The sequence below is a fragment of the Cynoglossus semilaevis genome, chromosome 14, assembly GCF_000523025.1.
Source record: "Cynoglossus semilaevis isolate Cse_v1.0 chromosome 14, Cse_v1.0, whole genome shotgun sequence".
NCBI lineage: Eukaryota > Metazoa > Chordata > Actinopteri > Pleuronectiformes > Cynoglossidae > Cynoglossus > Cynoglossus semilaevis.
This window is the reverse complement of record NC_024320.1, coordinates 19,941,957-19,964,431: the sequence shown is the minus strand read 5'-3', so window position 1 is coordinate 19,964,431 and position 22,475 is coordinate 19,941,957. Positions and strand designations below refer to the sequence as shown.

The following is a 22,475-nucleotide window of genomic DNA, read 5'->3' as shown; positions in this document are numbered from 1 at the left end:
AAAAATTGTAGAGGAGAGCGCAGTAGTCTGATGTAGTTTTCAAAAGTTTCAGATCAGTGTTTCTCCATTAAAATTTCTCTTATATAATATTTTCATTCTTAAATAGTAAAAATAACTCTAATCTGCAGTTCTTTTATAGGATTAGGGTCAGAAAGTTATTCAAAATGACAATCATTTTTTTCTCATCTGAATTTTCAGATTATTTAAGATAAAAATAATAACAATAACAATAAACATTATTATTACTATTACAACATTAATATATAACATAATATATATTATAATGTGTAATATTAATTATTATTTTTATTATTAACGAAAACTGTCGTTCAGTTAGCAAGGCTCTGCTGCCCCCTGCTGGATAACTCTGTCCAATACCCTTTGTTTAGTTGTGTACTCCTCAGACTTTCTCAAAGTTTTATTGCCGTTGGGGTTTCAATAATTTATGAGTGGTCACCACCAGGTTCGGTGGTCAGACATCATTCTAACTATTGCATAAAAACTGTTTCTGTCTTTTTATTACGATTTTCGTGCAGAATTTGCCTCGGACTTTTCACACAGATAAAAACATATTAATCGGTCAACTTTCCCACATTGAACCTCGTTTATCACAGACACATGTTATCCCAGCTCTGTTTATGACACCTTTGATAAGCCGCACGTAAACGCCGCTTCTTCCTCCTTGTTCCTGATGTTGTTCCCTGGAGCGACCTCCCCTTTCCCTTTCCCCGACTCCTCCTCTGTTTGGGACAACAAGCCGAGCGCTTCCCAAAGTTTCCGTTTGAATCGCTGTGGCAGCCCCATACATTCCACTTGGATCCAATGGAGGCTCAGACTGAGTTATGAAACTTTATAGATGGTACTGATGAGCGAACCGGCGGACGGACCATTGACCTCGTCATCGACACCGGAGCCGCTCTCCAAGAAAGACTCCCGAGGCATTTGGTCGACGTAAGTGAATAAGATGGAGAGAGGACGGGCCTGCTTCGCTTCCCAGCGACCGGGAAGGCAAACCAGGCCCAAAGCTCTGTGGTTATTTGCATGTATGTTTACTAACATTCCAGTGCAGGAAGAGTTTGGCTAAAAGGGGACGCGTACGTGGCACCGTCGGGTCTGTGGTTCTGGAACTCGGGGAAAAGTTTTATTGTTAAGTTTTCGCGGTGAGGCGTCAGCTAACAGAGATGTACACCGCGCTGTGTTTACGTTTAAATGGAGCTCGTTTCTCCTCCACGAATGTGTTTGGACATGCTCCGTGACCTGCTTCAGAGTGACTCATAGACAACACAGTGGAGACATTTGTTTTTCGTGTGTTTTGTCCAGGTCTGAGGCGGAGAATGGAGCCTTGGGGAGACAGGGGAGGCGTGGAAGGTCACCGGCTGACCCCCTGCTGGTGGTGGACACGGAGTCAGAGCCCTCAGAGGGCAGGAAGAAAGCAGTCGGCGTTAGGTAGAGTTGGTTACATTGTCCCGTCAACACTGTGTTCTTCAACCTTATTCAGCCCAGTAGGAGTTGACACGTCATAATGTCGTTGACAGTGATTTAAGGACATTATTGTGTGTTGTCTTCTTTGTGAAAACAATGCTGTGGCTCTGTGGGTGTTAGTCAAATGGAAGGAGCAGAGGGGGGGTGAGGAGTGTGAGGAAGTGGCAAATTGTGATGACATTTAAATAGACATATGAGCCAGGGGTTCACAGTATGTAAATGGACTGTACTTCTACTACACTCTTCGACTGCTCTGCACTACAGGTTTGTAGTGTAAAGTTACACTATCTGGGGGCGGCATATAACCTACTCGGTGTGGAATCGAACCCATGACCCTCTGGCTACAACAACTGGGCTTTGATGTGGAGTAGGGTGAAAAGGTCTATATGGTACATATGGGCTTCAAATAGATATGTAACAGAGAACAACAGGTAACTTTTATAATGCCTGGACTGAACAGGAGCAGATAAATAATGTTTGACTGGAACATTATATTCAAGATGGTTATTGTCATGTACAAAGTTTTAAGAAAAAGTTCAACAGTACAATAAATTATTGCTTAGCTTTTTTTTACCTTGTAACTAAGCATTAAAAACCCAAAAGAGTAAATATGGGAATGTATAATAATAGATATAAAACATGTTATAAGGTTAAAAGGTGCTGCCACATATGAAGTAACTCCAGATTTACTAAAACAAATATGTATTCTTTCAAATTCTTTCAAGTTGCGTCAGTTTTATCTGTAAACCCAAATCCACAAAGCACAATCCTTCTAAAAGGGAGAAAAATAAACAAATCTCCAGCAGTTCCAGACTTCAGTTTCTAGACGTTTGCTCAGCAAATAGAGAAAAGAGAAAGGGGGTGAAGGAGCAGACAAACACTAATATATAACTACAGTCAGACACAAACTGTTAAAACACAAACAGTACGACTGTGAGAACAACTTTATCTGAGAATCACATGGTCCGTTTGGCTTCACGTCACGTTGGACTAGTCCGTCACAGAACAAAGAACAGTGTACTGCAGCAGTCTCCACTGTCCACAGACTTCAGTCAGTCTGTGGAGAATGTACTTCTCATGACTAGGACTTCACTTTCTCATGCGTCAAGGACGGTCTCTGTGGTCCGGCCCTGTGCCCTCACAGCCACAGGGTTCAGGTTAGATCACATGACACTTTGAAAAGTTGAAGTCAAAATACAAGACAGCATCATAATGTGTGTGATAACCTTATGTCAGTGTGTTATCAACCTTAGTGTTGGGGCCCCATGTGGGGTTGCCAAGGATTAGAATGGGGTCGTCTGAAATCTCTAGTAATTTATTTAAAAAAATAACTGATAAAATGTATTCTTTCAGGTAATTATTATTAATTATTATAAAAATATCTGAGATGGCACGTCTTGGTTGATGGCTACGATCAAGTGACAGCTACTAAAATGTCTCTGGGGTTGCCAGAAATTTGGGACATCAAAATGGGTTAACAAGCCAAGAAAGGTTGGGAACCACTGGATTATGTGCTCACCATGGTGTGCCCTGTTTAAACCCACACCCACAGTGTAGGTCAAGTTCACCCATAACAGGCCCACATGGACATGTTGACAGGATCATTTTTGTTCCACCTTCTTATGGAAGTTCCCATATTATCCCTGTCTTTATGTGATTCATTTTGTACATACTCTATGTAGATTCACAACTTCCAAATGGACATCAGGGAATTGTTTATTTTTCTCGTAAACACAGCCACAAACATATATTTATACAAGTGAAGACAAGCTAAAATTTCTGCAGAATATTTCCAGAATCAAAGTTCAGCTTTTTTCATACGTAACATGTGACCTCTACTTGAACTGCTGATTTATACTGACGTCTCAAAATGTCAGGGGAAGTTGGACACTTGTTGAGTTGTGTTTTTCCTAAAGATGTATTTAGACACAGATATTTCTCTAAAGACAAAAAAAGGCTCCAAAGATGAAGGAATGACATCTGTATAACTACACTTAAGTCCAAGAACATACTGTAGATAAACATCAGTTTTCTCACACTGTGACTTTTACAGCAGATGACATCAGTGTATGGAGTAGTTGTGAAGAGAATATGTGGTTACACTGTTTAATAGTAAGTCATTGTTAAACTGGGTGTGTTAGCTCCTTAAAGGTAGTCATAGACCAAAATACATAATGACAAACATAAGATAGTAGTTTCATTTCTCCCTTATAAAGCACAGAACACAAAGACAGTGAACATAAACCAGTTTGAAGTATGTGAACTTTCACAGCCACCAACTTAGTTGGCCAAAAAATGTAGAAACTTCCTGAGAATATGGTAATTTCCGCTTTTTTTTTTTCTCCAAAACAGGAAGTCAGATTTTTTTTTAGTCAATTTTAACTCTTTGTCTTTGTTCACCATAGCCAGCCATTATAATTTAATTAATTAAAATTTACTCTAACTACCCGTCTGCCATTTTGGTGGATTTTCACACATTTGTCCTTCATCGCGTGTCAGTCAACTTTCTCCCACTGAACCTCTTTTATCACAGCGACACACTTTATCACAGCTCTGTTTATGACACCTTTTTAAAAGCTGCACTTCTTTTTTTTTTTTGCTGTTCTCCGGTTCCCTCTGGTTGCAAGCCGAGCATTTCACTAAGTTTCTGTTTGAATCACTCGGACATGAAATAATTTAAATAAAATGTCCAAGAATTAACCCAAACCTTCAAAGATAATTTGGAACATTTTATGTCTACTGCCATTTAGTGGCATCAGCAGAAATTACACTTGATTCTTCATCAGTCTTATCATACCTTGTATCAGTGTATGGTGGTTCGGATTAGAAAGAGCAGTGGGCCGTATTTGGCCCACGGGCCTTAGTTTGCCCAAGTGTTTTCTATGTAGTGTGATTCAGGTGTTCCATCCATCCATACATTATCAACCGCTTATCCGGGGCCGGGTCGCAGGGGCAACAGTCTGAGCAGGGACACCCAGACTTCCCTCTCCCTTGACACTTCCTCCAGCTCTTCTGGGGGGACCCCAAGGCGTTCCCAGGCCAGCCGAGCGACGTAGTCGCTCCAGCGTGTCCTAGGCCTTCCCCTAGGTCTCCTCCCTGAGGGACGGCACCCGAGCACCTCCCGAGGGAGGCGTCCGGGGGGCATGCGATGTAAATGCCCAAGCCACCTCAGCTGACTACTCTCAATGTGGAGTAGCAGCGGCTCCTCTCGTGTGACAGAGCTCCTCACCCTATCTCTAAGGGAGCGCTCTGCCACCCTGCAGATTCAGGTGTTAAGGTGTTATAAACTAAGACAAGTGTAAAGAGTGACATTTGTTGAGTGACTGTAATCTCTTTGTGTTGTTATTTTGGTATCAGTGATGATAAACATGCGGGGCTCAGACTGGTTCCTGGCCTTCAAGACTTCAAACAAACACACTTAAGGGAAACCAGATTTGTAGTTTTTAAAAAATACTTTGAAGTAGCCACAAGGGAACGTTATAGTGTAATAAACTTAATCAAAGTTGACATCAGGATCCTCTTGACATTTACAGCGCAGCTCTGTCTCTCCTGGATACCTGCATGACCAAGAGCTGTTTACAGAGCTCTGTGTTGTTGTGTAAGCAGGTCTTGCATAACCACAGGTGCCAGTGTGCAGAGGTTCACGAAGGACACGACTCAACCACTGATAATGAAGAGTTCACAGTCTGGATCAGTGGAAGTGAATGTGCAGGCTGTGGTTCCTATAAGTGCTGTTTAAGTTGCTTTTCCTTGTTGCCATGTTACTCACCTACAAACACTGGCCCTTTATTTGTCAGAGTGAAACCAGCCGAGCAGATTCCACCAATGCTGAGTCCGAGTGACTTGGACACCAAGTTACAAGGGAACAAATCACAGCCCCTACAGGTAGGCGTACATTCACAGTTCTGCAATCATTTAATTACATTTTCAGGAAAACAAAATTATGGAATAGTCACAGATTTTTTTTTTTTTTTTTTTTTTGTAGTTGTCAAAGACAAATAAACACTATCACAAGATATTTAAGGAAGTCAGCAAAGATGAGTTGCTGAGACAAAGTAAGTGTGTGTCCAATATTGTACCATGTGCAGGAGTGTATGGTTGTAATTCCTAATGTGAAACACTGATCGTGTCCACAGGTTACACTTGTGCTCTGCAGAAAGATATGTTATATCAGGGCAAAATGTTTGTCTCCGATAACTGGATCTGTTTCCACTCCAGAGTTTTTGGCAGAGACACCAAGGTACAGCGCTGCCACACACTCCTGTCTGCAGTGTTAACCAATACAAATTCTATTTTGTAACGAGGCAAAACTCTAAAGCACATTTTCTCACCGACAGATATCAATCCCGGCGATATCTGTGACTTTTATCAAAAAAACCAAGACAGCATTACTCGTGCCAAATGCCCTGGTGATTGAAACCACCAGTGACCAGGTAGGAAAGTCTTTGACCAAAAGAGATGGATATTATGTATAGATGTTATTGTAATTTGACATAAACAGGAAACTGACGGTAAATTACTTTTCGCAGCATGTGTTTGTGTCCTTCCTCTCTCGAAACACTACATACAAACTCCTCAGAGCCATCTGCACTCATTTGGAGGTAAGGAATGTCTCTCTGTCCATACATCCATACATCCATCCACCACTCCTTCCATCAATTCTTCCATCCATCCATTCACCCATCTATCCATCCATCTACAGCAGGTTCAAATCCAGAGTTGTTTTGTTGATGTTGATAAAGTTTTTTTGATATTTTGTACCCGGACTCTTCAACTCGCTGCACTTTACCTGAGTGTACAATAAAAACAAAACACACACGACAATGTATGTAGTATATGTATGCTCAACCTGTCTCCATCATGTTGAGCATCTTTTGCATGTATAAGGCTGAAGACCTCCACACTGTACTGTTTCAACCAGATGTATGTCTTCCCTAAACTACAATGTGTACGTGTCGTTCCAGGTTGATAAGAAGTGCGACAGTCCCGTCACGTCTTCCTGCCAAACCAGCTTTAGATCTGCCTCCATCCCGTCTTCACTTCCTCTGGTCAGTCAGGGCACTGTGTGTCTACGTGTTGTTTTTACTGAACATATTTATTGTACATTAGAAGACCATGAGGTCCCATTGTGTTTAAGATCCTATAGAAACAGCCTGCTCTCATGCTATACAATACCCCCCCTGCAGGTGGTGTTTATAAGTGTTTATATGTGCACCGCAGGATTTTTCTGGAGACTATTCTGACCTTGACGGAGTCGTGCAGAAGAGACGACAGAAGATGATGGAGAGCAGCAGCTCTGGCTCCCAGACTCCAGATTATGACAAAATAAGTGGTGTGTACTTCCTCCAACATTAATCCACTGAGCACGGTCGCTGTGGCTCAGACAGGGTTTAGACAGCACATACCTGCACTGAAGCCAAAAGACATTCGATTCATTAGCGCTCTGGCTTTTGTTACCTTAAAGACAACTGGCACAGAGGCAGCCATGATCAGAGAACGTAGTGATGTATGAGGATGTTTTTTGTTTCCAGTAAATATTTACCTGAGGTGGTGGCTGGAGTCACAGGTTCTCTCTTTGTTTACTTGAACAGACTTCACCGGTCTGCCAGACACATTTCTCAGTGCAGTGAAGAGTGGAGAGGTTTCTGTCCATGCTGACATTCACCTTCAGACTCCAGGCCAAAAACACAGAGCTGTCCTCAACAACGGTACTAAATCAACCACAACTCTCCTAATTTGCTATGTTTATGGGAAACATCTCAGTATCCAATCAAGTAAAGGTAGTTTTCTAGGAATAACCAATGCATGTAAAATGATGGAAAAAAAAGAAAACTTCTTGTTTAATACACTGCAGCTCTATGAGGTGCTATGGCAGGCATGGGCGAACTGGGCTATACCCAGCCAAACAAGGGGGGGCCGGGTATGTGCACTTAGGCTTTTTAATCCGGCACGTGGAATTATTATATTATATTATCATTAGACTTCTGTCATATTGCCTTTTTTCTGCAATGCCTGTGTTTCCCCACTAGCTGGCGCACTGTATAGGTGAGGTGTATTAAAGTGAGTGTTTATTAGGAATTGGGCAACACAATATTTTTTCATCGGCTGTATGAGAGACATGCAACATCACTTTGCCACGATGGGTAGTAACCAACTATGAGAACCTCTAGGCATTCATATGTGACAATGATTAAACAAAAAACAGGTTTCTCTCCATTTGTTAGTTCAGCCTTGTGAATTCCCAGAATGTAACATTTTTCAATTTGAAATTCCAGGGACAACCAAGGCAAATGAAGGAGCGACCGTCGGTGACAAATCCTCACAGCCCGCTTCGCTACATGCCATTCTCCTCATCTATTTAATCATGTGAGTAAAACTATATTTAAAGCAATAATATAAAATGAATGCATAGGATGGACCAAACATAAACACTGACTGTCTACTGTCCCAACAGAATCAGTGTCCTCGTCTTGTCCTCCCTCTACATGGCTTTCAAGATCATGGCTCTGGAGCACCGTCTGAACTCCCTGATGTCCATTCGGAACGAGTAAGAATGTGACGCATGACATCACACCTCCATCAGTCTTAGTAGTGATGGGAATTCCAGTTTATCTGGTTCTAAAGAGCCAGCTCTTCAGGATCCCAGATGGCTCCTTGGATTGTTTTGTTTGCCTAGTCTCTTACACTGCTCTTTCCGTGCATGTTTTCACAGGAATGCAGTGAGCCACAGGTCGCAGGATGAACTGAATGCTGAAATCTACGGAGAACTTTCTAGTAACCTGTTCAAGCTAGAAAAGGTTTGTCAGCAGAAACAGAAATGTTTACCACAATCAACAAGGCAATAAACCAGGGTAGTAAACTGATTTGATCTCTAACATGGTCTTTGTTGCACAAAGACTATTTATTAGTTAACCTTTAGCTTATGGTTAGCTATTTTGGCTAATGATTAGTTATTTTCAAACTAAAGCTAGTTCAGCTTTTTTGTCTTAAAGCATCCATTTTCTAGATGTTAGCTATTAGCTATCATTAGCTCTCAGTAATCATGGCAGTTTAATTAAAACATTTAACTTCCTGGTTCAGTAAATGGCAATATTTTTGTACAGTTTATTTCTGCAAACTGAGGGAAGAAATTGTTCCAGAAAAATTTAGATCAAATCGATCAGATTGACAAAGAAAATGACAGAAATGCTGATGAGACAATAAATTACAAAACACTTATGGGTTCAGTTAGATGACAGTTATTGCTTCATTCTCTGGTTCAAATCCCAGGCCAGGAGGCAAACCTTAAATGAGTCATTGACATTTTTGTTTATATGTATTATTAGAATGTAATAATATATATAAAGAATGTATTATTATTATTATCATCATCATCATCATCAATATTATTAATTACATTCCAATAATCATATTAATAACAATCATAATAGTATTGTCGTAGTTATTCTTATTATGTAACTTTTTTTGCACTAAAAATCCCCCAAAGCCACCCAGAGAATCTGACTGTCGTCTGGCTCAGACAAACAGAAACAGAAAGATTATTTCCCTGCAAAGTGAAGGTCGGAGCCTGAAACCATTTCCCTGCTAAAACGGTGTCAGCAAAAGAACCAAAAGCCCCAGTGTGGTCAATCTTTCCGTCAGGATGTTGCAGGTGTTGAAAAGATTCTAGGAAGTTACGACACCGACGTCAGATATTACCAACCTTGGTTTAAATGTTCCATTGAATGTGTGGTTCATCTTTACAACCGTCCTCACAGGAACTTTCTATGCCACCATTTAATGTAGAGTTAGTTTTTACAAAAAAAAAACATTCCAACGCATTATGTTTGACCATCAAGGGCAGGTTATTCAGTTCTGTTAAAAAGGTAGACGTATAAAGATGAATAAATCCCTGACATTTTCACATTTGTCCTTGTAGTTTTGTCCACAGTGTTAAAAAGTCTAAACATGTCCAATTTCTTTTTTCTGTCCAGATACAAAGAAACCTCCAGAAGCTACTTGAAGAGACTTAGAAGACTGTTTAAAGAAGGCCTGCTGAAAGAAAGAAAAAAAAAACTTTTCTTAGTCACATTGGCTAACATTAGCGATTAGATTTAGTCGTAGATCTAACGGACGGCTCATACAGGAGCGTTTTCTTAACTTCTATTGTGCAATATAATTTCCCCGTTCCACTCAGGACTATTTTATATTGGTGTCTTTTTAAAGACAGAAAGTTTTGAGGGTGGAGAAACTGATTTTTAGAGCGTGCCAGTTTGTGCTAGTGCTAGTGGAGAAACTTTTATTTTAGACAAACGTGTGGCGTAGGTCCTTGTTCATGGGTTGATACATTTCACATTTCATTGCGATTTGATTTTATGTCTCTCAAACAAAGCTATCACATTTCAAAGTTCTGTTGTAATTGTTTTCCTGTGTTTCAAAAAAAAGGTCAATTGTGCTGTTGTCATGATCATTTCTAAGAAAATAATTGCCAATAAATTATATTTATGTCATCTATTTATATGACGGGGTAAAGAGTGGAATCATTCAGCAGGTTTCTGGTACTGTAGTATTTTAGAGTCATATGACCACCGTACGATGACGTGGTTTAGACTGTGGATATGGCTGGGACTGTAGACTTTATTGTAACAATATTCACTACTGTGGATCAGTCTTCTCCTTCTGTTTCATAACTGTGGATCAGTGGATCAGTCTTCTCCTTCTGTTTCATCTTCTAGTTTTACTCACTGTAACTTGTTAGTTGAAATTTTTAAATCTCTGTGTAGTTGTATCTCATCGCAGGGAGGTTTGATGTTTATAGGTTTAAGAACTTGTTCTTGGAATGATTTTCTTTGTCTTATATAAAGATCTAGTTAAGTGGTTTATACTCCAATTGTGTGATTAAAATGAAAAAAAAATCATTTTCTATATAAATAATTATATTAGCACAGATGCTATTTGATAGCAGTACCTGTATTTTTGGTGATGAAATAACAAAAGATGGAGATAAACCAAATGCCATCCTGTGTATTATTGAACCGTGTTGTCTGGAGCTTCCTTGTGCTCTCCAACAAACCCTCCGCCCACTCCTGAATTTTTGGACCAATCACGTGCCTGCCTCTACACCTCTTCTGCCTATCAACCCGAGCTCCTCCCACCGATTGACGTAAGAGCCAGTCTGAAAGTGCAATGGCGATACTGGACAATAACAGCTGTCGCTTCTGGGGACCACGTCTCTATTATGTGACTAAGCCTGATGAAAACGCGTCCCCTCGGCTGCAGAAACGTGTGTAACAGCGGCACCGCGCACGAGCGTCCGGCTGAGAGCGGAAGAAGCCTTTTCACAACCTTTGACCACGATGACAGTTTAGACTGAAGACGCTGGTAAGTGCAAACTCCGCTCACGGCAACAGCGCTGGGCGATGCTTTTCTGCTAAACGCTCTCTTGCAGGCTGCAAGCTTCAGCTTACAAAGGGGCGTGGCCGTGCGCTGGCTGGGTACCACTTCTGAGCAGAGGATGCTGATGGCTTAGCAACAAGGAGGCAAAAGGAAGCCAGAGGAGGAGGCAGAGAGACAATGAATGTGCGATCTGAGTGCATCGTTACTGGGTAGGCTGAGCTGAGGAAGAAAGAGAAGCAGCCTGGTGATCAGCATCACCATCATCACCATCATCATCACCGCCCTCGTCATCCTCATCATCACTCTGTGCCAAGTTCACACTACAGGGAAGCTGAGAGTACATGTAAACAATGGGTGTGGGCCTTCCAGCTGGCCTGTGATGCTGTGGCCAGACATGGAGGAGCAGCGGCGGCTGTGGATGGAGGAGTAGGGGGAGGAGGAGATGCCACACACTCTGGATGAAGACATGCTTAAAGGCTGGCAGATTTTAACGTAAAGGCTGGTCAAGGCGTTCGGGGTTAGGGTCATGTCCTCATCACATATGCAGAGACGTTAATGTTGTTGGGAATGGACAGGACCTGGCTCCTGTCTCCTGTCTCCTACATGTCCTCTCCCACTTTTGTCTCAGGTTCAAACACTGCTGTAATCGTGTACTCCACTCTATTTTTACATGTTGATAGATGCTGTAATCCTGTACTCCACTCTATTTTTACATGTTGATTGTTCACAACAGTAACTTCTGTCATCACTTTTAAACATTTTCAGAATGGTTGGTACAACGGAAGGTGTCAGAACAGAGTCAAAATGTGTCGGTGTAACATTTAAACCTTTCTTGATGAGACAAAAGTGCAGCTAAAAAAAAATCTTTGTTGCTGTCACCATTCAACTTGGTAAAAATAACTCACACTGAAAAAAGAGTCTGCACTTTGTCAATTTCTATTAATATAACCATTTATAAACTGAATAGTGTTTATACATTATATTTATGTTGCAGTTATTATTATTATTATTGGGCACTCTTGCTATTCAAAACATTTAAGCTGCCTGGGATGCCTTTGTTTCTTGTCTTTACGACAACTCAAGACATTAAAGTGATATTGTAAATTATATACAATTATTTTTATTATGAAATTTTTCTGCAACTTAGAAATGTAAAGGTAATGGGTTGTTTTTGTGTAGTCTTTTCACTGACTCTAAATAACCTCAAGCCACAGCAAAAACTTTCCTCCTGATGATGTTGAGTGCAAATTGTGTACAGACCAGGTTCACGTAAGGAATGAAAAGGAAATTCTAAATCGCAGAGTGAAGAAATAAACGCAGGTGCACTGGAGGACACAGCTAAGCAAATAACATCCAGTCTTGCTCCTCTACGGAGGGTATAAAAAGCAGAGCGGGCTCTGTTGGTTCGGAGTTTGAGTAGAGATGATGAGAGGAGAAGATCCGAGTGACTTTGAAAGAAGGTGCTTGGCACAGATGGCAGCAGCTTCAGGCACAAGAATGCTCGAGCGGCTGGTGTTTCAATAGGTGCTGAGACTAATTCAGCACAAGTGCAGCTCTGTTGGAAACATGTCGACGTATCCAGCACTACAGGGCTGAGTTCAACTGGCATACATTTGACCAAGATAGAGAAGGAAATCTGGGAGAGCAGAGAGCTTCCTTAGGTCTGTATGAGACATGACGAGAGTTTTGACAACGGGAACAGTTTGTCAACAGTCACATGGAGGAGAGTGTTATAGTATGATCAGAGTCATTCTTTATACACATGTCAACCCTGCTGTTGTTTGTGTTAGGGCCTTAGTCATACGTAATTAATAAAAACAAGAAGAAAAATCAACGATTGATATCACTCCACTTCATTACAGAAATCTCAACATGTCCATGTTTAAATCCACTTTTAACAAATACTTAGACCTAGAGGTATTCTTAATGAGCCTTGTGTACCTCAGGTAACAATTCAAGAGATGCAGACAAACTAACTCATTAAAAGAAAACTCAGTTGAAATCTGAAATCTTTAAATGTTGCATCATATTTCTGAGAAACTTTAAGAAAACAGATCAAATATCTCTTTATCTGTTTTGATTCTTGACATCATCTTACTTTTTTTTTCTCAGGTGCAACGTGTGAATAGACACCATGGCCACGCAGGAACCGTCCCCTCCTTCATCCATGGAGAGCAACAAACCAGGCTTCCCCAAGAAGATTCTGGGCAACAAGCTGGAGGACAAGCATCTGTGCAACTGCTGCCACAACATACTCAGACGCCCATTTCAGGCCCAGTGTGGACACAGATTCTGTTCTTACTGCTTCAACAGGACTGTCAGGTGTGTGTGTGTGTGGTGTAACCACTCATTTTAAGACTGCACGTGTTTTTACTCTACATAAGAGATATTTTGTATGTGTATTATTGCAGTAATGGACCCCAGAAATGCAATGCCTGTATCAAGGAGGATATATTTGAGGACCCCACATCAATACTGAAACAAGGATGTGTGAGTATTACAGTGTATTTATATTTCTTTTAGTTTTCTGAGTCTTGAAAATTCAAAGTTTTTCTGATTACATTTGCAATGAAAATGTTTCTAACGTAAATTCAAGAACTATCAATTAATTAATTGTTCTGATTAAACATTGTAGCTGTAGATGAACCATAATTATTCACAATTACTCACAACTATGCCATAATTGTAGTTGTAGTAGTACTAATTAACTGCAATGCATGCAAGGCATTGAGCTGGTAAATGAAAATGTATCCTCACAGTGTGTATCATCTCTATAAATTGACCATAGGTATGAATGTGAGTATGAATGGTTGTTTGTCCCTATATATGGCCTGGTGATGGACTGGTGAACAGTGCAGGGTGTACCTCACCCTCCCCCGTAGATATAGCTGGAATTTGCTCGAGTGCTCGAGACTGAGAAGATATAAGCGATAATGGATGTATATGATGGATGGACAGTAAGCTCTGATTCTTTTTTGCTTGCTTTTTCAGGCTTTTCCAGACAATGCAGTTCGAAGGGAAGTTGAAAGCCTATCAGCTGCTTGCATTAATGAAAACTGCACATGGAAAGGCAGTATTAAGGAGTATGAGGTAAGAGGACTTTCGTCCCCCATTGAACCTGAGTATGACAAAAGTGGATAAACTAGACTGAGCTGACAGTCGGCTCTGCTTCCCACAGATGAGCCACGAGGGACATTGCGAGTTCATGATCATCCCCTGCCCCTCCTGTAAGGAATGCATTCGCTTCAACGAACAGGAGCGCCATAATGAGCGCGAGTGTCCGGAGAGAACGCTCAACTGCAAGTACTGCAAGGAGCCATTTCACTTCAAAAACATCAAGGTCAGGAATGATTTATTTAGGCTTCAGATCCCTGTAAGGTCTTAGCACACCACAGCAGCACTTTTGTCTACTCCCACTTTCCGTCAGGCCCATGATGAGATCTGCCCCAAGTACCCGATGATCTGTGAAGGCTGTGCCAAGAAGAAGATCCCCAGAGAAAAGGTGAACCAGCACATGCAGCACATGAAGACCAGACCAGAGGAGACAAGAGACAAGACATGGACACACTGACACTGTCACATGTTGGAACTGCTACTACTGTAGCTGCGGTTAGGAACATGTACATACAGTACTGTATATAAGAGAAAGATGTAAGAGATGCAAAATATATAAATCAAAACACCACATACAGTAATAATAGGTTTGAATCCACCAGCTGCCAAGTTACCACTGAGCTGCTCTGAGCATGGCACCGTCCCCACACACTGCTCCCTGGGCGCTTAAAGCTGCCCACTGCTCACCTTGGTGATGGGTTAAAAGCCGAGGCTCAATTTGGTTGTATCCGTGTTACAATGACAATAAAGACTATAATTTATGAATTAACAATTTAATAATAGATATGTTACTCTAGTATGTGAGTTCATCATATTAGTACTGAAACACATCTTATTCTTATGTCATATATCGTAATTGTCTGTGTTCTTTTCTTTTTCACAGTACGTGGACCACATTAAGTTTTGCAGTAAATTCAGGACTCCATGCCGATTTCATGTGGTTGGATGTGACATGTCTGTAAGTTACCTGTCACATGACCTGTTTTAGTTGCATTATCACACTCTTATTCCTGGTCCTGTTTTTTTTGTTTTTGCTTCAGTTTCATATGTTAAATATGTTGGTTGGATTTCTCCCACATTTTAAAACTATATTTTTCTCAATGGTTTTTTGCATTTTTTTTCATTTTTTGAAAATAAATAAAAAAATAAATTGTATAATATTCTATATTATTTTAAAAAAAGAAATAATTATTCTTATGTGTCCATGTGTATGTCCAAGCCTGTGTGTGTCCATGTCACTGGCCTTGATGGAGAGAGTAAAGACAAAAGAACCAGTCCAGCCCATATTTTATAGTTGGGCTATTTTTGCCCCAATATTTGATTAACTTGCTTAACAGAAGTGCCTGACCCAACGTTAATTTTCTCTTTACAAAGGTGGAGAAGGAAAAGATTCACGACCATGAGCGAGCTTACGCCTACGAACACCTGAATCTGCTGCTGCACTACATTATGGGCATGAAAGTCAGCATGGAGGGCCTGCAGCCCCAGGGACTGGAAGTAGCCGGACACAAACTAGTTGAACTTCAACAGTCCCTCAGGGAGCTGGAGGCCAGAGTCTCCCAGCTCAGCACCACCTCCTCTGGGCCTCCCGTGCAGGGAGCCGTCGCCTCCACTTCATCCTCCAGCGCTGGTCCCTCTGGTCCATCCACTTCAGCTCCTCTCCCTCCACCTCCAACACTGGCTCCCACTCTGTCTGTGTCTACCTCCTTTACACCTTTGCCCAGCTCGGTAGGAGCGGCGTTAGAGCTCCAGCTCCACAGTGAGAAGACCAAGGTGGCGGAGTTGGGACGCAGGTGCTCGGAACTGGAAGTCAAGTCCAGCACTTTTGAAAATGTGGTTTGTGTCCTGAACAGAGAGGTGGAAAGGTTCGCCACCACCATGGAGGCTAGCAACCGCCAGCATAAACTGGACCAGGATAAGATCGAGGCCCTTAGTAATAAGGTGGGATTATAATTACATATTGAAAAACCCTTCTATTTTCTCCAAAAGTGGGAGTGTTGATTGTGGTGGTCTTCCAGGTGCGACAGCTGGAGAGGACAGTGGGCCTGAAGGACCTGACGGTTGCTGAGATGGAGGGTCGCCTGCGGGAAATGGCGGCCACTACCTTTGATGGCGTCTTTGTTTGGAGGATTTCTGATTTTGGCAAAAAGAGACAGGATGCCATTGCTGGTCGGGCCCCCGCTATGTTCTCACCAGGTAACATGGGCATTTGAACGACTAGACAGGATATCTCCAAATAAGTCCAAATAAATGCATGGTATAGTTAATGATGATGTCCAATCAAATTGTCCCAACTGTGAGAGCATCTTCACGATTGAAGTTGTATTACCTCTGCATCTTTCTACTACAGCCTTCTACACCAATAAGTATGGCTACAAGATGTGTCTGCGCATCTATCTGAACGGCGATGGGACGGGGCGTGGCAGCCACTTGTCCTTGTTCTTTGTGGTGATGAGGGGACAGAGTGACGCTCTGCTCAAATGGCCCTTCAACCAGAAGGTAAACTGAAATTCAGTCTTTAGCAGTTGTCCAATGGCAGGCTGTCTTCTTTACTCGTATAAATGTTAAGTCAAATAGTTTTGGTAACTTCCATAAGTGTGGCAATCACTGACTACTACAGCTTTATTAATCATTCTTAGCAGAGTTTGAATAAAGTTAAAGGACTCCAGCCTTCTTAGGACATACAGGTGACTCTAACTCTTTTTATGGAAGGAATCCATGTTCTCTGCCCAGTCTTGGGGGGCTGCATATTGGGCATTCTGTTCAAGGTTAATATTACGTGCTTTTGTAGTACCTTAAATGACCACTTGAAGCACTTCACACAACAGGTTTTGTCATCTACCTACTGACAGTAAGGCTAGGTGTAGATGGAATCCATCCCACAGCATCCCCCAACCCATTCCCCACAGTTTTTTATCAGAAAAATATACATGGAAAAGTCATCTTCTTCTGTCTTAAGGTGACTCTGATGCTGCTGGACCAGAGCAACAGGGAGCACATCATCGACGCCTTCCGACCCGACGTCACCTCCTCCTCCTTCCAGAGACCTGTGAGCGAAATGAACATCGCCAGTGGCTGTCCGCTTTTTTGTCCACTCTCCAAGCTCGACGGCAAGAATTCTTACATACGTGATGACACTATTTTCATCAAGGCAATCGTGGACCTCACTGGTCTCTAGGTGGTCTACAGGGTGGGACAGTTTGGAATCAGGCAGCTCGTTGACCATTACGGCTTCATCTTGGCTAAATCTTGGTCCTCCCAGGGCTCAGGTGTCTTTATCCGTCCTCCTGCAGCAATAGGGAGACCAACATGCTTCTACTGAGTGCCAGATGTGGCTGCAGTAAGCTCAGTCCAGACAGCGCTGGCATTGTCATATACCCCCGTGGTTTAGAGCGTGAACCACCATCACTGCTGTACATTTACTTATGACATTGTAGTACCCGTGTAGTACCACTTCAAATGGTGAATTGAAGTGTCATATATTTTCAGTTAAAGGACGCAGATAAGTGCCAGTGCAGTGTGGTCAGCCGAGTGTCGAGTGGAAGTAAATTTGATGATGCAGTGAAATAAGTGAACGACATCTTTGCATTTTCTTTTAAAAAATGTCTTCTACATTTGAAAATGTGGGATGTTGCTGAACTGGCAGACAGTATTGGAACAGGGTTGTAAAAAGCTGGCAGTAGAGTTATAGAGTAGAGCGTGGCTTTCATGCAGTTTTAGCTATTTTTTCCTTGCAGACCGTGGATGTTGTGAGCTTCTCTATTCCAGTGTGGAGTGAATTTGCATAGCCAAACGTGGAGTTATGTTATGAGTAAGTTTAAGGGCCTTCATTTCTGCCTCTCTTTCGCGCAAAGTGCATGCTGCTGGCATTTTAATTCTAAAGTTGCTCCTTAATGATATAGCCACATGAGGGTTTCTCGTACGTCGTTGATCTTGTTTGTGATTTAGCCATCTGTGATGGTGGACATTGCCTGCATGTCTTTGGAAACAGGCTATATTCTTGTAAAGTTAGTGTTGCGTATCTGTTCCTAATAGAGGTTGATGGTTCTGATCGGTGGTTTGGTACATCTGTGGAAGATACAGTGAAGTTACCAAGGAGTCAGGGCAGCTTGCCAGTCAAGCCTGAGGCATAAAACTTGCGTGTGTTTTTTTCTCTGACAAACAAACAAGCTTAAACTGGGGGGTTTCTTCGCACCCCCCCCAGAATGGTCACTATCTCACCTCTCGACACATCATGCTGTGCCCCACCACAGATTGAGGTCAACACAGATTCAGTGATATGAAGGAATTGTTCGTTCCTTGTTTTCTGTCCTTAAAGTATACAGTGCATATGTGTTCCTGCTGCTCTCAGATAGAATACTGATGTGACTCTAATATATACATACATATATGTATATATATATATATATATATACATATATATACATAAATGTTGGTGCAAATGTACATATGGTGACTGTGTGAGGGGAGACAGACTGAAAACAAGAGGTGGTAATACGGTGTGGCAGGTGACGGGCCCTTGATGACTCTATTTACCGCAAACTGACATTCAAATACAAACCTCCAAAGTAATATGTGGAATTGTATTAAATGTGCTCTCACTTATTTCCAGTAAGGCACCACAAGCTATTAACAATATTTCACTCGCATTGAGGCATTTCTGTAATTTTTCTATGTGTCCACTAGGGAGTGCTGTTCTACTTAGCATGCATGCTGAGATTTCTAAGGTTCACACTGGCCTGTTTGAAAACCAGTCTCGACCTGTATTGAAACCTCTCTGTGCATGGGAGGCTTCAATTCATAACCACTATGGAGTTTCACACCGACTCACCCTGTGAGTTTCGTGTGGAAGCGTTTATTTGGTTGTATGAAGAGAATTAACCATAAAATGGTTATTATGTTATATCCGGCGCTGCGTCTGCTCCACAGAGGCATCTGCCTATATTCATAGTAATTTATAAATATGTATCTTTCATATCATACTGTTGAAATAATCTATATATCAAATTTAATATATACACAGTGTTATAATAAACATAGTATTACTGAATACCTTATTAATTCAATATCTATATACCATTTTTTCTTTGTCAAGCTGGTTTGAACAGGCCAGGACCAACCCCTTTTTGCAGTAAGGACTTAGGATGTTTTCTAGAGTGCAATATATGATTATGTCTTTGCTAGATTCTGATAACAGCTTGGCTTTAAGAGTTTACACAGGTCGTCAACAAAGTCAACAAACGTCTTTACGTTTGTCAATTTGACACCGAAAAACGCTGCAAACTATTTTAAACTGTCCAAGGAAATATGGTGCTTTCCTTGTCATTTAACATTCATTACTGATGTCACCAACAATTGAATTCCACCTCCATCAGCTGTAAAACATTTTAATGTTGAGGAATTCTCGTTATAAACACTTGATTAGTTCGTTTTTGTTTTTTGTTTATCTCCAAAACATTTCCTTCAAGTCTGAGTGAGTAGTAAGGAGGATTACCTGAACTTTTTAAACCCTGAGTGTTCCTGTAATGTGCCAAAATTACATATTACCTCCATATACTACTAACAGTATTGTATTGCAAGTTGTACTTTATGATCTATGCTAATTTATGGTGCCAAATATACAGCATTTATACTTAGGTTTCGTTTGTGAGTAAGTGTTTGTGTGTGTGAATGTGCAGGTATGTGTGTGTGTGCTGTTTTACTACAATGCATGGGTTACTACTTCATCTAGCACCAGAGTATAACGAATACTGTCCCATGAAACTGTCCTCAAACCTCTCACCTCTTGAGGATTCTGAATGTAAGCTTTAACTCATTTCTTTCTCAAACCCAACAGCAGTTGTGTACTATGATGCAGTTGACTTGAGTTAACTTTATTTGTGCACTTTTTATTGGTTGTCTGTTCAAACAGGGTATTTTGTCCAGTGTTTATGTACCTTGAAATCAGAGCCATATATATTCTGATGTTGAACATAGATGTATAATGCCACAGAGGACATGCAGTATGTAATAAAGTTTGTTGGTTTACGGCTACACTGTTTGTGAATATTAGTTATAGTAAGGTTACAATTGTCTCATACTCAAATGCAGGTATTTGATGTATTCGACAACCCACTCTCTGGTCACATTCCAATTTATAGCTCAAATAAATCAACATTGTAAATTAAATTAATTTACCTTTCTGAGCAGCAGCTACAAGTGGGAGGTTAGCGGTTTGGAAGGTGGCTCCCAGGTGCCTTGAACCAATGCACATTTTTCCTCTAAATGAAATCCAAGGGGGAAACAGAACAAAATGAATTGAATAACATTGGTACGTAGTTACACTCAATAAAATAACGTTCTCTATGTATTGTTTAAAATGATCTTATTAAACTAATGGTAATGCTAAACAGGAATAGCTTTGTTATGTTTAAAATGATCTTATTAAATAATAATTTAATAAGGTAATGCTAAACAGGAATAGCTTTATTAAATTAATTTGCCGTTGTTAACTGTCCAGTACACTTGACAAAAACTTAGAAAGAAAATACTTTGAGAAAGATTCGTTTTTTTCTACTGGTTATAAAAAAATGCACATCATTAAAACTATTTATCACCTTACTAGCATCTAGTTTTTTAGTGCTGATTTAGCAGCATGCTAGTACAAGAAAATAGCAGCATGTTGTACCGATATACCGCTCATAAGCACTATGTTAGCATTACCTAGTATTGTATTTTATGTCTGTCTTTCCTAACGCTACGACAAGTTAAACATTCATTCCTTTTACCTTTGCTTTTGAATCTTGTGGGTTTCATTACCGCCGTCTACTGGGTCTATGTTTACACTGATAAACGATTTCTCTAAGAACATTCCAAAAGGGACAGAAAAAAGAAAACCAAGAAAAAGATATTGTGAGGGTATTGTGTGTACTACAGCGCTAGGTAAATTAACCTTAAAATAAAAATTATACTTAATTACTTATCGTAATTACCGCAATGTTTGACTTTACAAAAGCTGATAAACGTTACTTCCCTGATTTGGTCGATAGAGGGCACTATGGGTGTTTCAATGGAAGGCATTCTATGACTCCTTTTTGGATAAAACCCAACTAGCTTGTCACTTTATCTGGGAAAATGTAGACACTGTGTTCATTTCAAGAGTTGTTTTATTTTTGGAAATGAACTTTTAGAACATGTAAATATGAAGTGGGAACAGAAGGTCGTTTTACCCAACAGACAATATCAGCCATTGTACAGTAAGAGACAGAGCTGTTGGGTTGAAAATGTAAAATATAATACACGTTTTATGCAGCTATAATAGTACGCAGAGATTCGTAGACCATGTGTTGCAAGACCTGAACAACAGAAGACATTCAATTCTCCTTTATTTATTTTTGGTTTTCATATTTTTAGATGTCGTGTGACCCTCAGCGTGCTACCACAGGGCCTATGAAAATAATGTTTCAGCGGTTACCTTTACAGGATGTACTCAGGTAAAGAAATAAACACAAGCTCAGCTAAAAGCGTCCACCAGCAGTGAAGTGACAAATTCAACCTGCAGTGTACGACTGGGGTTTGTTTTCTGTATTTTGTTTAAGAAATAACAAGTTATATAAAAAGGCATTTTCTTTAATCAGATAATATTCCGTCCAACCTTAAAATATACAGCCAGTTTAGAGATTAAAAAATAAATATTATTTTGGTTGAAAATATTTTATTTTTTGTAAATTAAATTCACATTAAACTTGCCTGCTTAAATTAAATGAAAAACAAAAATGATGACAGTATAACTGACCCACACAGAGCTGTCAAACAGATGGCAGGATATGGTTTAATGTTTTACCTTCAGCATTACATAATGCTCAACGACATGAGGAGCTTCGGTACATAAAATTCCCTAAACATGGAAAATAAATCTAAACCTGGTTTGGTGAAGTGCCCTGTGTGTCTATTTTAATGTCACATGGCTCCAGACACAGTTGTATATTTGGAGATTTTCTTTCCTGTGGTTTTTGTGGCCACAGTTAAACTTTTAACAGGGTAACAGTTTGACATTTTCTCACGGGGAGTAACAATGAGGAACATTAGGGTTTTGCTTGTGTTTTTACTTATTATTGTCTCTCTTAAGATTTTGAGTCAGTCGTATTCGAAGTAGAATGTATTGTATTTACAGTCAGAAATACACAGTGGCTTTGGCTGATCAACCACGAGGCCACCATTTGAAAAAAACTCCGTGATGCAACTTCATCAAAACAGCAGCTGGAACAATCATTTCTCACTTATCCGGCTGTTTAATAGGTTATGGCTTTGGTTTGTGGCAGTCAGTAAATAAAAATTCTGAGTCTGAAGGAAATGATTGTATCTGTTTTATCAAGTGGAGGATATGTTTGACGGTAAAAGTGAATCTGCAGCGATAGTTTCAGTGATGAAGACATGATGATTGTAGGACATGTGGGGTGAAACTTTTTAAGAATAAAACGGGAAAGATTCACATTGCGTAACACAAAGTCATTAACTATGTCAAC

General features: G+C 40.5%; 2 protein-coding genes and 1 long non-coding RNA gene across 4 annotated transcripts; 2 read left to right on the top strand and 1 right to left on the bottom strand.

Moving 5' to 3' along the window:
* Positions 1 to 643: 643 nt before the first annotated feature.
* On the top strand, positions 644 to 9,981 carry LOC103390064 (GRAM domain-containing protein 2B-like). 2 transcript variants are annotated; one of them, XM_008325771.3, is made up of 14 exons: positions 681 to 951; positions 1,321 to 1,446; positions 5,280 to 5,367; positions 5,468 to 5,537; positions 5,619 to 5,722; positions 5,820 to 5,915; positions 6,012 to 6,083; positions 6,447 to 6,530; positions 6,703 to 6,814; positions 7,074 to 7,190; positions 7,758 to 7,848; positions 7,937 to 8,029; positions 8,195 to 8,279; positions 9,456 to 9,981. In XM_008325771.3, exons 1-14 carry the CDS (start codon positions 857 to 859, stop codon positions 9,492 to 9,494), a joined length of 1,272 nt encoding a protein of 423 aa, XP_008323993.1. In that variant the 5' UTR covers positions 681 to 856; the 3' UTR covers positions 9,495 to 9,981. The 2 variants fall into 2 exon arrangements, with proteins under 2 accessions (XP_024918236.1, XP_008323993.1); XM_025062468.1 differs by lacking the exon at positions 1,321 to 1,446 and having other exon boundaries at positions 644 to 951.
* A 174-nt stretch (positions 9,982 to 10,155) lies between these two features.
* On the top strand, positions 10,156 to 17,183 carry LOC103390066 (TNF receptor-associated factor 2-like). The gene is made up of 11 exons (XM_008325774.3): positions 10,156 to 10,842; positions 12,970 to 13,179; positions 13,269 to 13,347; positions 13,849 to 13,947; positions 14,036 to 14,197; positions 14,285 to 14,359; positions 14,855 to 14,929; positions 15,346 to 15,912; positions 15,990 to 16,167; positions 16,322 to 16,470; positions 16,931 to 17,183. The coding sequence occupies exons 2-11, from the start codon at positions 12,992 to 12,994 to the stop codon at positions 17,147 to 17,149; spliced, it is 1,791 nt and encodes a 596-aa protein (XP_008323996.1). The 5' UTR covers positions 10,156 to 10,842; positions 12,970 to 12,991; the 3' UTR covers positions 17,150 to 17,183.
* Positions 16,891 to 21,583, bottom strand: LOC103390065 (uncharacterized). Its single transcript, XR_003051776.1, has 4 exons — positions 20,739 to 21,583; positions 20,149 to 20,231; positions 17,100 to 18,039; positions 16,891 to 17,018 (listed from the first exon to the last, which is right to left on the bottom strand). It is a non-coding gene; the product is annotated as an uncharacterized LOC103390065 (long non-coding RNA).
* Between the last annotated feature and the right edge of the window lie 892 nt (positions 21,584 to 22,475).